The following is a 12,593-nucleotide window of genomic DNA, read 5'->3' on the forward strand; positions in this document are numbered from 1 at the left end:
AGGGACAATTTGGACACTAAGGGACAATTTGGACACTAAGGGACACATCCCATTTCTTTTCCTTGAATTATCTCACTAAGAAAGCCAGCCCACCAGTTTACAGCCCGCTGTATGTGTGCATGATGGAGTGAGGGGACAGGGGGTAGGGGAGTGAGAATGTGGAGGAGCTGTCCGATTTGGCGAGGAATTCTGATCGTTTGTGTGTTTTAATCTCCGCAGAACCATGTACACCACAGCGACGCTAATGATAGCTTTCTCCACTGCCGGTGAGTATCGCTCCCATTCACCGTCCCCCCTTCCGAAACCGGATGGGAAAGGCTTTGTCAACTGCAACCTCCCCTACGTCATGTCTGAAGGGGAGATACTGCTGTGAATCCCTCTCGGAACCTCACAGCTCAGGATAATTCTCCGGAGGCGCTAATTCCCTCCGGGAAATCACGTTGGGAACTGCGGTTCTTTCGGAGAGGGGGTCAGGTTGATAGTTACAGTGTCAGCGTTGGAAGAACTCAAGCCAATTTTAGCTTGAATGATAGCACGGTGGCACAGTGGGTTAGCGCTGCTGCCCCGCGGCGCCAGGGTCCCAGGTTCGATTCCTGGCTCGGGTCACTGTCTGTGTGGAGTTTGCACATTCCCCCCATGTCTGCGTGGGTTTCCTCCGGGTGCTCCAGTTTCCTCCCACAGTCCAAAGATGTGTAGGTAGGTGGATTGGCCGTGCTAAATTGCCCCTTAGTGTCCAAAGATGTGCAGGTTAGGTGGATTGGCCATGCTAAATTGTCCCTTAGTGTCCAAAGATGTGTAGTTTAGGTGGATTGGCCATGCTAAATTGTCCCTTAGTGTCCAAAGATGTGTAGGTTAGGTGGATTGGCCATGCTAAATTCCCCTTAGTGTTCAAAGATGTGTAGGTTAGGAGGATTGGCCATGCTAAATTGTCCCTTAGTGTCCAAAGATGTGTAGGTTAGGTGGATTGGCCATGCTAAATTGCCCCTTAGTGTCCAAAGATGTGTAGGTTAGGTGGATTGGCCATGCTAAATTGCCCCTTAGTGTCCAAAGATGTGTAGGTTAGGTGGATTGGCCATGCTAAATTGTCCCTTAGTGTCCAAAGATGTGCAGGTTAGGTGGATTGGCCATGCTAAATTGTCCCTTAGTGTCCAAAATTGTGTAGGTTAGGTGGATTGGCCATGCTAAATTGTCCCTTAGTGTCCAAAGATGTGCAGGTTAGGTGGATTGGCCATGCTAAATTGTCCCTTAGTGTCCAAAGATGTGCAGGTTAGGTGGATTGGCCATGCTAAATTGCCCCTTAGTGTCCAAAGATGTGTAGGTTAGGTGGATTGGCCATGCTAAATTGCCCCTTAGTGTCCAAAGATGTGTAGGTTAGGTGGATTGGCCATGCTAAATTGCCCCTTACTGTCCAAAGATGTGTAGGTTAGGTGGATTGGCCATGCTAAATTGCCCCTTAGTGTCCAAAGATGTGTAGGTTAGGTGGATTGGCCATGCTAAATTGCCCCTTAGTGTCCAAAGATGTGTAGGTTAGGTGGATTGGCCATGCTAAATTGCCCCTTAGTGTCCAAAGATGTGTAGGTTAGGTGGATTGGCCATGCTAAATTGCCCCTTAGTGTCCAAAGATGTGTAGGTTAGGTGGATTGGCCATGCTAAATTGCCCCTTAGTGTCCAAAGATGTGCAGGTTAGGTGGATTGGCCATGCTAAATTGCCCCTTAGTGTCCATAGATGTGCAGGTTAGGTGGATTGGCCATGCTCAATTTCAAGGGTGAGTGCTGAGGGAGTGCCACACTGTCAGAGGGTCAGTGCTGAGGGAGTGCCGCACTGTCAGAGGGTCAGTGCTGAGGGAGTGCCGCACTGTCAGAGGGTCAGTGCTGAGGGAGTGCCGCACTGTCAGAGGGTCAGTGCTGAGGGAGTGCCACACTGTCAGAGGGTCAGTGCTGAGGGAGTGCCACACTGTCAGAGGGTCAGAGCTGAGGGAGTGCCGCACTGTCAGAGGGTCAGTGCTGAGGGAGTGCCGCACTGTCAGAGGGTCAGTGCTGAGGGAGTGCCGCACTGTCAGACGGTCAGTGCTGAGGGAGTGCCGCACTGTCAGAGGGTCAGTGCTGAGGGAGTGCCGCACTGTCAGAGGGTCAGTGCTGAGGGAGTGCTACACTGTCAGAGGGTCAGTGCTGAGGGAGTGTCGCACTGTCAGAGGGTCAGTGCTGAGGGAGTGCCGCACTGTCAGAGGGTCAGTGCTGAGGGAGTGCCGCACTGTCAGAGGGTCAGTGCTGAGGGAGTGCCGCACTGTCAGAGGGTCAGTGCTGAGGGAGTGCCGCACTGTCAGAGGGACAGTGCTGAGGGAGTGCCGCACTGTCAGAGGGTCAGTGCTGAGGGAATGCCGCACTGTCAGAGGGTCAGTGCTGAGGGAGTGCCGCACTGTCAGAGGGTCAGTGCTGAGGGAGTGCCGCACTGTCAGAGGGTCAGTGCTGAGGGAGTGCCGCACTGTCAGAGGGTCAGCGCTGAGGGAGCGCTGCACTGTCAGAGGGTCAGTGCTGAGGGAGTGCCGCACTGTCAGAGGGTCAGTGCTGAGGGAGTGCCGCACTGTCAGAGGGTCAGTGCTGAGGGAGTGCCGCACTGTCAGAGGGCCAGCGCTGAGGGAGCGCTGCACTGTCAGAGGGTCAGTGCTGAGGGAGTGCCGCACTGTCAGAGGGTCAGCGCTGAGGGAGTGCCGCACTGTCAGAGGGTCAGTGCTGAGGGAGTGCCGCAATGCCCTCTCCCTCTGCTACCTACCTCCCCAACCTTCACCAAATCCGACCCACTGAGCTTTGACACTCACCTTCTCCCTTGGCACATCTCTGTCGATGTGACCTCTGAACTTTGAACCCCCCCCCCCCCGGGGTCAGGGCAGCCACCGTCCACACTTTATTGGCTGAGAAGTGTCTAGGCCTGCACTGTAAGCGGTGAAAAAGTCTGGTCTGGTGCAGGAAGGTGGGATTAGAAGTGGATGCCACGGGCTAGCACAGGTTCGATGGGCTGAACGAACTCCTTGTGTACTTTCCGACGGTTCGAACTGTGGTTTGGCCCGCGCGTTGTTGTCTCCGACACGGAAAATGTCATCCAGACGCCGGCCATTTTGAATCCCAAATTAGCATTCATAGAGAAAGTTCGAACATCGCTGCTCAAATGTTTCCTCACGCTCTCTCTCCCTCCCTCCCTTCCTCCTCCACAGTAACATCCATCCTCATGTTCCCGGCAGCATCACTACTCGCAGTGGGGGGAGGAACCTTCTACATCACAAACATGCAGGTAATGTCGGAGGGTCAGTGCCGAGGGAGTGCCGCCCTGTCAGAGGGTCAGTGCTGAGGGAGCGCCGCACTGTCAGAGGGTCAGTGCTGAGGGAGTGCCGCACTGTCAGAGGGTCAGTGCTGAGGGAGTGCCGCACTGTCAGAGGGTCAGTGCTGAGGGAGCGCCGCACTGTCAGAGGGTCAGTGCTGAGGGAGTGCCGCACTGTCAGAGGGTCAGTGCTGAGGGAGTGCCGCACTGTCGGAGGGTCAGTGCTGAGGGAGTGCCGCACTGTCAGAGGGTCAGCGCTGAGGGAGCGCCGCACTGTCAGAGGGTCAGTGCTGAGGGAGTGCCGCACTGTCAGAGGGTCAGTGCCGAGGGAGCGCCGCACTGTCAGAGGGTCAGTGCTGAGGGAGTGTCGCACTGTCAGAGGGTCAGTGCTGAGGGAGTGCCGCGCTGTCAGAGGGTCAGTGCCGAGGGAGTGCCGCACTGTCAGAGGGTCAGTGCTGAGGGAGTGCCGCACTGTCAGAGGGTCAGTGCTGAGGGAGTGCCGCACTGTCAGAGGGACGGTGCTGAGGGAGTGCCGCACTGTCAGAGGGTCAGTGCTGAGGGAGCGCCGCACTGTCAGAGGGTCAGTGCTGAGGGAGTGCCGCACTGTCAGAGGGACAGTGCTGAGGGAGTGCCGCACTGTCAGAGGGTCAGTACTGAGGGAGTGCCGCACTGTCAGAGGGTCAGTGCCGAGGGAGCGCCGCACTGTCAGAGGGTCAGTGCTGAGGGAGCGCCGCACTGTCAGAGGGTCAGTGCTGAGGGAGCGCCGCACTGTCAGAGGGTCAGTGCTGAGGGAGCGCCGCACTGTCAGAGGGTCAGTGCTGAGGGAGTGCCGCACTGTCAGAGGGTCAGTGCTGAGGGAGTGCCGCACTGTCAGAGGTTCACTACTGAGGGAGTGCCGCAGTGTCAGAGGGTCAGTGCTGAGGGAGCACCGCACTGTCAGAGAGTCAGTGCTGAGGGAGCGCCGCACTGTCAGAGGGTCAGTGCTGAGGGAGTGCCGCACTGTCAGAGGGTCAGTGCTGAGGGAGTGCCGCAGTGTCAGAGGGTCAGTGCTGAGGGAGTGCCGCACTGTCAGAGGGTCAGTGCTGAGGGAGCGCCGCACTGTCAGAGGGTCAGTGCTGAGGGAGTGCCGCACTGTCAGAGGGTCAGTGCCGAGGGAGTGCCGCACTGTCAGAGGGTCAGTGCTGAGGGAGTGCCGCACTGTCAGAGGGTCAGTGCTGAGGGAGTGCCGCACTGTCAGAGGGTCAGTGCTGAGGGAGTGCCGCACTGTCAGAGGGTCAGTGCTGAGGGGGTGCCGCACTGTCAGAGGGTCAGTGCTGAGGGAGCGCCGCACTGTCAGAGGGTCAGTGCTGAGGGAGTGCCGCACTGTCAGAGGGTCAGTGCTGAGGGAGTGCCGCACTGTCAGAGGGTCAGTGCTGAGGGAGCGCCGCACTGTCAGAGGGTCAGTACTGTGGGAGCGCCGCACTGTCAGAGGGTCAGTGCTGAGGGAGTGCCGCACTGTCAGAGGGTCAGTGCTGAGGGAGTGCCGCACTGTCAGAGGTTCACTACTGAGGGAGTGCCGCACTGTCAGAGGGTCAGTGCTGAGGGAGCACCGCACTGTCAGAGAGTCAGTGCTGAGGGAGCGCCGCACTGTCAGAGGGTCAGTACTGAGGGAGCGCCGCACTGTCAGAGGGTCAGTGCTGAGGGAGTGCCGCACTGTCAGAGGGTCAGTGCTGAGGGAGTGCCGCACTGTCAGAGGTTCACTACTGAGGGAGTGCCGCACTGTCAGAGGGTCAGTGCTGAGGGAGCACCGCACTGTCAGAGAGTCAGTGCTGAGGGAGCGCCGCACTGTCAGAGGGTCAGTGCTGAGGGAGTGCTACACTGTCAGAGGGTCAGTGCTGAGGGAGTGCCGCACTGTCGGAGGGTCCGTGCTGAGGGAGTGCCGCACTGTCGGAGGGTCAGTGCTGAGGGAGTGCCGCACTGTCAGAGGGTCAGTGCTGAGGGAGTGCCGCACTGTCAGAGGGTCAGTGCTGAGGGAGTGCCGCACTGTCAGAGGGTCAGTGCCGAGGGAGTGCCGCACTGTCGGAGGGTCCGTGCTGAGGGAGCGCCGCACTGTCGGAGGGTCAGTGCTGAGGGAGTGTCTGCAGCTTAACCCCATTGACTGTCTCCACTCTGTCTGCAGCTCAGCCTCCCCTCGCCTCCCCCCACTGACTGTATTCTCTGAATCTCAGGTCGGTAATCTATTTGGGAGCAAGCGGTCAACAGTGATCACATTATACAACGGGGCCTTTGCTTCGTCTTCCTCTGCGTTCCTCCTGGTGAAGGTGAGAGTTTGTGAGTCCGGCACTCCAAAGGGCCAAAACTGTGCCCCTCTCTCTCTTAAGACCCTCCCAGAGTGTCGGAGGTGAAGAGGGGGGCATCTCACAGGGTCAAAGGTCAGCAGACAGTCCAATGATTGCCCTGCTGCCAACTGTGCCCCCATTGAGAGATACCCTCCCTATCTCACTCTCACTCTCTCTCTCTGAGGGAGAGAGGAGGGGTGGGGGGAGTGGGCGGGCCGGGGAGGGAGAGTGAGGGTGATGGCGAGAGATAGAGGGAGGGAGATGGGGTTGGCGAGAGAGAGAGAGAGAGAGAGGTGGGGGGAGAGGGACAAAGAGAGGGTCGGAGAGGGCGGGGAGGGAGAGGAGAGGGAGGTCGGAGGTTAGACAGGGAGAGAGAGAGAGGGAGAGGGGGAGAAGGAGAGAGGGATAGAGAGAGAGGGAGGGAGGGAGAGAGAGGGATAGAGAGAGAGAGGGAGGGAGCCAGAGAGAGGGATAGAGAGAGTGGGAGGGAGGGAGGCAGAGAGAGGGATAGAGAGAGGGAGGGAGGGAGAGAGAGAGGGATAGAGAGAAGGGGAGGGAGGCAGAGAGAGGGATAGAGAGAAGGGGAGGGAGGGAGGCAGAGAGAGGGATAGAGAGAGGGAGGGAGCCAAAGAGAGGGATAGAGAGAGGGAGGGAGGGAGCCAGAGTGGGGGATAGAGAGAGAGGGAGGGAGGGAGGCAGAGAGAGGGATAGAGAGAAGGGGAGGGAGGCAGAGAGAGGGATTGAGAGAAGGGGAGGGAGGGAGGCAGAGAGAGGGATAGAGAGAGGGAGGGAGCCAAAGAGAGGGATAGAGAGAAGGAGGGAGGGAGGCAGAGAGAGGGATAGAGAGAGGGAGGGAGGGATAGAGAGAGGGAGGGAGCCAGAGAGGGGGAGAGAGAGAGAGAGGGAGGGAGGGAGAGAGAGGGATAGAGAGAGAGGGAGGGAGCCAGAGAGGGGGAGAGAGAGAGAGAGGGAGGGAGCCAGAGAGGGGGAGAGAGAGAGAGGGAGGGAGCCAGAGAGGGGGAGAGAGAGAGAGGGAGGGAGCCAGAGTGGGGGATAGAGAGAGAGGGAGGGAGGGAGGCAGAGAGAGGGATAGAGAGAAGGGGAGGGAGGCAGAGAGAGGGATAGAGAGAGAGGGAGGGAGGGAGGCAGAGAGAGGGATAGAGAGAAGGGGAGGGAGGGAGAGAGAGGGATAGAGAGAGAGAGAGGGAGGGAGCCAGAGAGAGGGATAGAGAGAGAGGGAGGGGAGGGAGAGAGAGGGATATAGGAAGGGAGGGAGGGAGAGAGAGAGGGATAGAGAGAGAGGGAGGGAGGGAGAGAGAGGGATAGAGAGAGGGAGGGAGGGAGAGAGAGAGAGGGATAGAGAGAGGGAGGGAGGGAGGGAGAGGAGAGAGGGATAGAGAGAGAGGGAGGGAGCCAGAGAGGGGGCGAGAGAGAGGGAGGGAGGGAGGCAGAGAGAGGGATAGAGAGAGAGGGAGGGAGGCAGAGAGGGGGCGAGAGAGAGGGGAGGAGGGAGGCAGAGAGAGGGATAGAGAGAGAGGGAGGGAGCAGGAGAGGGATAGAGAGAGAGGGAGGGAGGGAGGCAGAGAGAGGGAGGGAGAGAGAGGGAGGGAGCCAGAGAGGGGGAGAGAGAGAGAGGGAGGGAGGGAGCCAGAGAGAGGGAGAGAGAGGGAGGGAGGGAGCCAGAGAGAGGGAGAGAGGGAGCGAGGGAGGGAGGGAGAGAGAGGGAGGGAGGGAGCGAGAGGGAGGGAGCCAGAGAAAGGGATAGAGAGAGGGAGGGAAGGAGAGAGGGAGTGAGAGAGAGGGAGGGAGCCAGAGAGAGGGAGGGAGGGAGGCAGAGAGAGGGACAGAGAGAGAGAGGGAGGGAGGGAGGCAGAGAGAGGGATAGAGAGAAAGGGAGGGAGGAGGCAGAGAGAGGGATAGAGAGAGAGGGAGGGAGGGAGGGAGAGAGAGGGAGGGAGGGAGCCAGAGAGAGGGAGGCAGAGACCAAGAGAGAGGGAGCAAGAGAGAGACCCAGAGAAAGTGGAGACAGAGAGATGGAGATAGAGAACGAGGGAGAGCAGTAGAGGGAGAGATGGAGAGATGGAGATAGAGAACGAGGGAGAGCAGTAGAGGGAGAGACAGAGAGATGGAGATAGAGAACGAGGGAGAGCAGTAGAGGGAGAGACAGAGATGGAGATAGAGAACGAGGGAGAGCAGTAGAGGGAGAGATAGAGAGATGGAGATAGAGAACGGGGGAGAGCAGTAGAGGGAGCGATGGAGAGATGGAGATAGAGAACGAGGGAGAGCAGTAGAGGGAGAGATAGAGAGATGGAGATAGAGAACGAGGGAGAGCAGTAGAGGGAGAGATAGAGAGATGGAGATAGAGAACGAGGGAGAGCAGTAGAGGGAGAGATGGAGAGATGGAGATAGAGAACGAGGGAGAGCAGTAGAGGGAGAGACAGAGATGGAGATAGAGAACAAGGGAGAGCAGTAGAGGGAGAGATGGAGATAGAGAACGAGGGAGAGCAGTAGAGGGAGAGATAGAGAGATGGAGATAGAGAACGAGGGAGAGCAGTAGAGGGAGAGATAGAGAGATGGAGATAGAGAACGAGGGAGAGCAGTAGAGGGAGAGATAGAGAGATGGAGATAGAGAACGAGGGAGAGCAGTAGAGGGAGAGATAGAGATAGAGAACGAGGGAGAGCAGTAGAGAGAGAGATAAAGAGATGGAGATAGAGAACGAGGGAGAGCAGTAGAGGGAGAGATAGAGAGATGGAGATAGAGAACGAGGGAGAGCAGTAGAGGGAGAGATAGAGAGATGGAGATAGAGAACGAGGGAGAGCAGTAGAGAGAGAGATAGAGAGATGGAGATAGAGAACGAGGGAGAGCAGTAGAGGGAGAGATAGAGATAGAGAATGAGGGAGAGCAGTAGAGGGAGAGATAGAGAGATGGAGATAGAGAACGAGGGAGAGCAGTAGAGGGAGAGATAGAGAGATGGAGATAGAGAACGGGGGAGAGCAGTAGAGGGAGAGATAGAGATAGAGAACGAGGGAGAGCAGTAGAGGGGAGAGTAGAGAGAGAGAGAAAGATAGAGGGTGCAAAATGAGAGACAATGATGAGCGAGGGAGTGAGATGCTGAGGAAGAGAGATAGGGGGAGGGATGGGGAGAGAGAGGGAGTGCGGAGAGAGGAGGGGAGTCGGGGAGAAAGACAAACCGGGAGGGTGTGAGCGAGGGAAGGAGGGAGAGAGGCGGAGGATGAAAGCACACGAGGGAGGGGTGCGATGGATAGAGCGTGGCTGGGAAATGGATGAGTGAGCGCTCAGAGAGAGGGAGGGAGACACAGGGGGTGATGCGACGGTGCTGGGCTCTGGGTTCAGTGCCCATCTCTTGTCTCTCTCTCCACCTGTAGGTCCTGTACGAGGCTGGAATTTCCCTCATGTCGATATTCCTGTTCATCAGCTCCCTCAGCGTCGTACACGTCCTCCGCACCCTCTTCCTGCTCCCACAGAGACACATTCCTTTCCCGTTACCAAAGGGCTACACCTACGGGTAAGGACGCGGCGATACCCAGCTCTCCCAGCCCAAATTGGATGGAGGGTTCAGGAGTTTTATTCGCGGAATGAAACCTGACAGAGGCCATTTGGCCCATCGAGTCTGCATCGCTTCCCAAAGCCCCTAACCTACACATCTTTGGACACTAAGGGACAATTTAGCATGGCCAATCCACCTAACCTACACATCTTTGGACACTAAGGGGCAATTTAGCATGGCCAATCCACCTAACCTACACATCTTTGGACACTAAGGGGCAATTTAGCATGGCCAATCCACCTAACCTGCACATCTTTGGACACTAAGGGGCAATTTAGCCTGGCCAATCCACCTAACCTACACATCTTTGGACACTAAGGGGCAATTTAGCATGGCCAATCCACCTAACCTACACATCTTTGGACACTAAGGGACAATTTAGCATGGCCAATCCACCTAACCTACACATCTTTGGACACTGAGGGACAATTTAGCATGGCCAATCCACCTAACCTGCACATCTTTGGGACACTAAGGGACAATTTAGCATGGCCAATCCACCTAACCTACACATCTTTGGACACTAAGGGACAATTTAGCATGGCCAATCCATCTAACCTGCACATCTTTGGACACTAAGGGGCAATTTAGCACGGCCAATCCACCTAACCTACATATCGTTGGACTGTGGGAGGAAACTGGGACACCCTGTAGAAAACCCATGCAGACACGGGGAGGATGTGCAAACTCCAGCCAGGAATCGAACCTTAGACACTGGCACTGTGGAGGCAGCAGCACCAAGCACCTTGGAGGTGTTTTTTTAATGTAGATTTATAGTTATTACCAGTTGGAATTCTGATTGCGAGATTTATGGCTGTTTATCCACTGGCATCAACAGAAATGATATGTTATCTCGACATCTCCCGGGCTGTATCTAATCGAGGATTTGGCGTGGCTTATATGGGGAGCGGTTAACAAAAAGTGGAAGTGGGTTAAAAAGCGGGATATGACCACGGGAATTCATGTCTCGTGAGAGATCCCTATCTCGGAGTCTATCACAGTCTGGGATCAACCGGAGTGTTTATGTATGCGATAACAGCTAATATACCGAGAGTTCAAGGCTAGAATCCTCAGCGTTTTATGTATCAGAGGACAGGTACGCAGGAATTAGTCAATCTACAGGGTCAGAGAACATAGAACATAGAACATAACAGCGCAGAACAGGCCCTTCGGCCCACGATGTTGTGCCGACCAGTTAAAGCAATGACCCTCTAACCTAAACCAAACCCTTTTTGTCCATAAACCTATCCACGGATCTCTTAAACGCCCCCAAACTAGGCGCATCTACAACTGCAGCAGGCAGGGCATTCCAATCCCTCACCACCCTCTGGGTATAGAACCTACCCCTGACATCCGTCCTATAACTATCACCCCTTAATTTAAAGCCATGCCCCCTCGTGCTAGCTTTCTCCATCCGAGGAAAAAGGCTATCAATGTCCACCCTATCTAAACCTCTAATCATCTTATATGGTTCAATAAGATCCCCTCTTAGCCGCCTTCTTTCTTACGAAAACAACCCCAAATCCCTCAGTCTCTCCTCATAGGACCTTCCCTCCATACCAGGCAACATCCTGGTAAACCTCCTCTGCACCCTCTCCAAAGCCTCCACATCCTTCCTATAATGTGGGGACCAGAACTGCACACAGTACTCCAAGTGCGGCCGCACCAGAGTTGTGTACAGTTGCAACATGACGCTGCGACTCCTAAATTCAATCCCCCTACCAATAAACGCCAAGACACCGTACGCCTTCCTAACAACCTTATCTACTTGATTCCCAACTTTCAGGGATCTATGTACACATACACCTAGATCCCTCTGCTCATCCACACTATTCAAAGTCCTCCCGTTAGCCCTATACTCAACACATCTGTTATTCCTACCAAAGTGAACTACCTCACACTTCTCCACATTAAACTCCATCCGCCACCTCTCGGCCCAGCTCTGCAACTTGTCCAAGTCTCCCTGTAGACTAAGACACCCTTCCTCACTATCTACCACACCTCCGACTTTGGTGTCATCAGAAAGAGACAACGCAAGCAGAGGAGGTGGTCAAGAAGGAATGCGGCCTTCCCGCTCTCCCTCTCTCCCCTTGTCTATCAGAGACCTCGCCACCCATGACTTCGATATATCCAGCGAGGTAGCCCCCAGCACTTTGAAGGGCAGAGAATTCCAGAGCATCGCCGCCCTTGGATTTCCTCCCCTCGAAATCGCCCCCCCCCCCCAAGGCTTATAGAGCCTCCACTAGGCCGCACTTGGAATATAGCGTTCAGTTCTCGTCGCCATGCTACCAGGAGGATTTGGAGAGGGTGGAGAAAAGGTTTGCCAGGATGCGGGCCCCCCCTGGTGTGGAGGGCGTGAGGTATGAGGAGAGGCGGGCGAATCCTCTCACTGGCAATCGAGGGGTGTCGCGATAGAAGTCTACAAGATTGAGGGGCATGGATAGAGTAGATAGTCGGAAGATTTCTCCAGAGTCAACGATGAGGAGGTACAGGTATAAGGTGCGAGGGGCAAGGAGATGTACAAAGCAAATTTTCTTACGCGTAGGGAAGAGGGTACCTAGTGGTGGTGGGAGCGGATACGATCGTGACTCTTAAGGGTCAATAGGATGGGAATATTGGGATTTGGACACCGGAGTTTTCGCTCAGGCATGGCCGATGTTGGCTCGGAGGGCCGAATGGCCTATCCCCATGCTGTCATTTTCCCGGTTGCCGTTATTCCGTCCACAATCGCTTAGGTCGGGAAGGATGTCCCCTCCCAGAGGGTTGGGGAGCCTTTGGAATCTCAGAGAGCCGTGGGGGGTGCCAAAGTCCTTGAGTCTATTTAAGGCACCGATAGATTTGGGATCGGGAAGTTCCCCCGGAAAAGTTCCGGGAAGAGCGGACGTGAGGAATTCTTGATTGGCTAGGATTGTGCGAGTGGCGGGGTGGGCCAGAGGGGTCACCCCAGTCCCTCCTTCTTAAGGTTTTTGGTGATCTAGGCTCAGGCGATGGGATGCCACTGTGTATAAATGAAGGAAATTAGGGCAACGGATGGGTTTTTCCCACAAAGGTTTCACGGCGCTTCTTAAATCCAGATTTTTATTGCATTGAAATTCTCCCGTGGCGGGATTCGAACCTGGGTCCCCCAGGTATGAACTGACTCTCTGGATTAATGGCGTCGTGATAAGCCCAGGCAGCAGAGCGTTTGGCCACCGATCAACGTGCCCTGGTATCAAATCGAAAGGAGTGCCCCTTTCAAGGGTTAGAACGTAGAACATTACAACCCTTTCAAGGGTTGGGTTGACTTTTGGGTTGGCATGGCAGTTGGCACCCTTGCACTGGGTTCAAATTCTGGCCTCGGGAGCGGGCACATTCTCCCCGTGTCTGCGTGGGTTCCCTCCGGGCGCTCTGCTT

The 12,593-nt window shown here is 55.9% G+C and overlaps 1 protein-coding gene across 1 annotated transcript in view; it reads left to right on the forward strand.

The window, feature by feature from the left end:
• Positions 1-12,593, forward strand: part of LOC145361240 (equilibrative nucleobase transporter 1-like) — a 48,596-nt gene that overhangs the window by 6,626 nt on the left and 29,377 nt on the right. Inside the window, exons 3-6 of the mRNA XM_080216874.1 lie at positions 220-266; positions 3,210-3,286; positions 5,521-5,613; positions 9,019-9,158. Coding sequence (XP_080073000.1) covers positions 220-266; positions 3,210-3,286; positions 5,521-5,613; positions 9,019-9,158 — 357 coding nt within the window. The remainder of the gene's footprint in view (positions 1-219; positions 267-3,209; positions 3,287-5,520; positions 5,614-9,018; positions 9,159-12,593) is intronic.

This window comes from Carcharhinus amblyrhynchos, chromosome 34, assembly GCF_965287045.1.
Source record: "Carcharhinus amblyrhynchos chromosome 34, sCarAmb.v2.hapA, whole genome shotgun sequence".
NCBI lineage: Eukaryota > Metazoa > Chordata > Chondrichthyes > Carcharhiniformes > Carcharhinidae > Carcharhinus > Carcharhinus amblyrhynchos.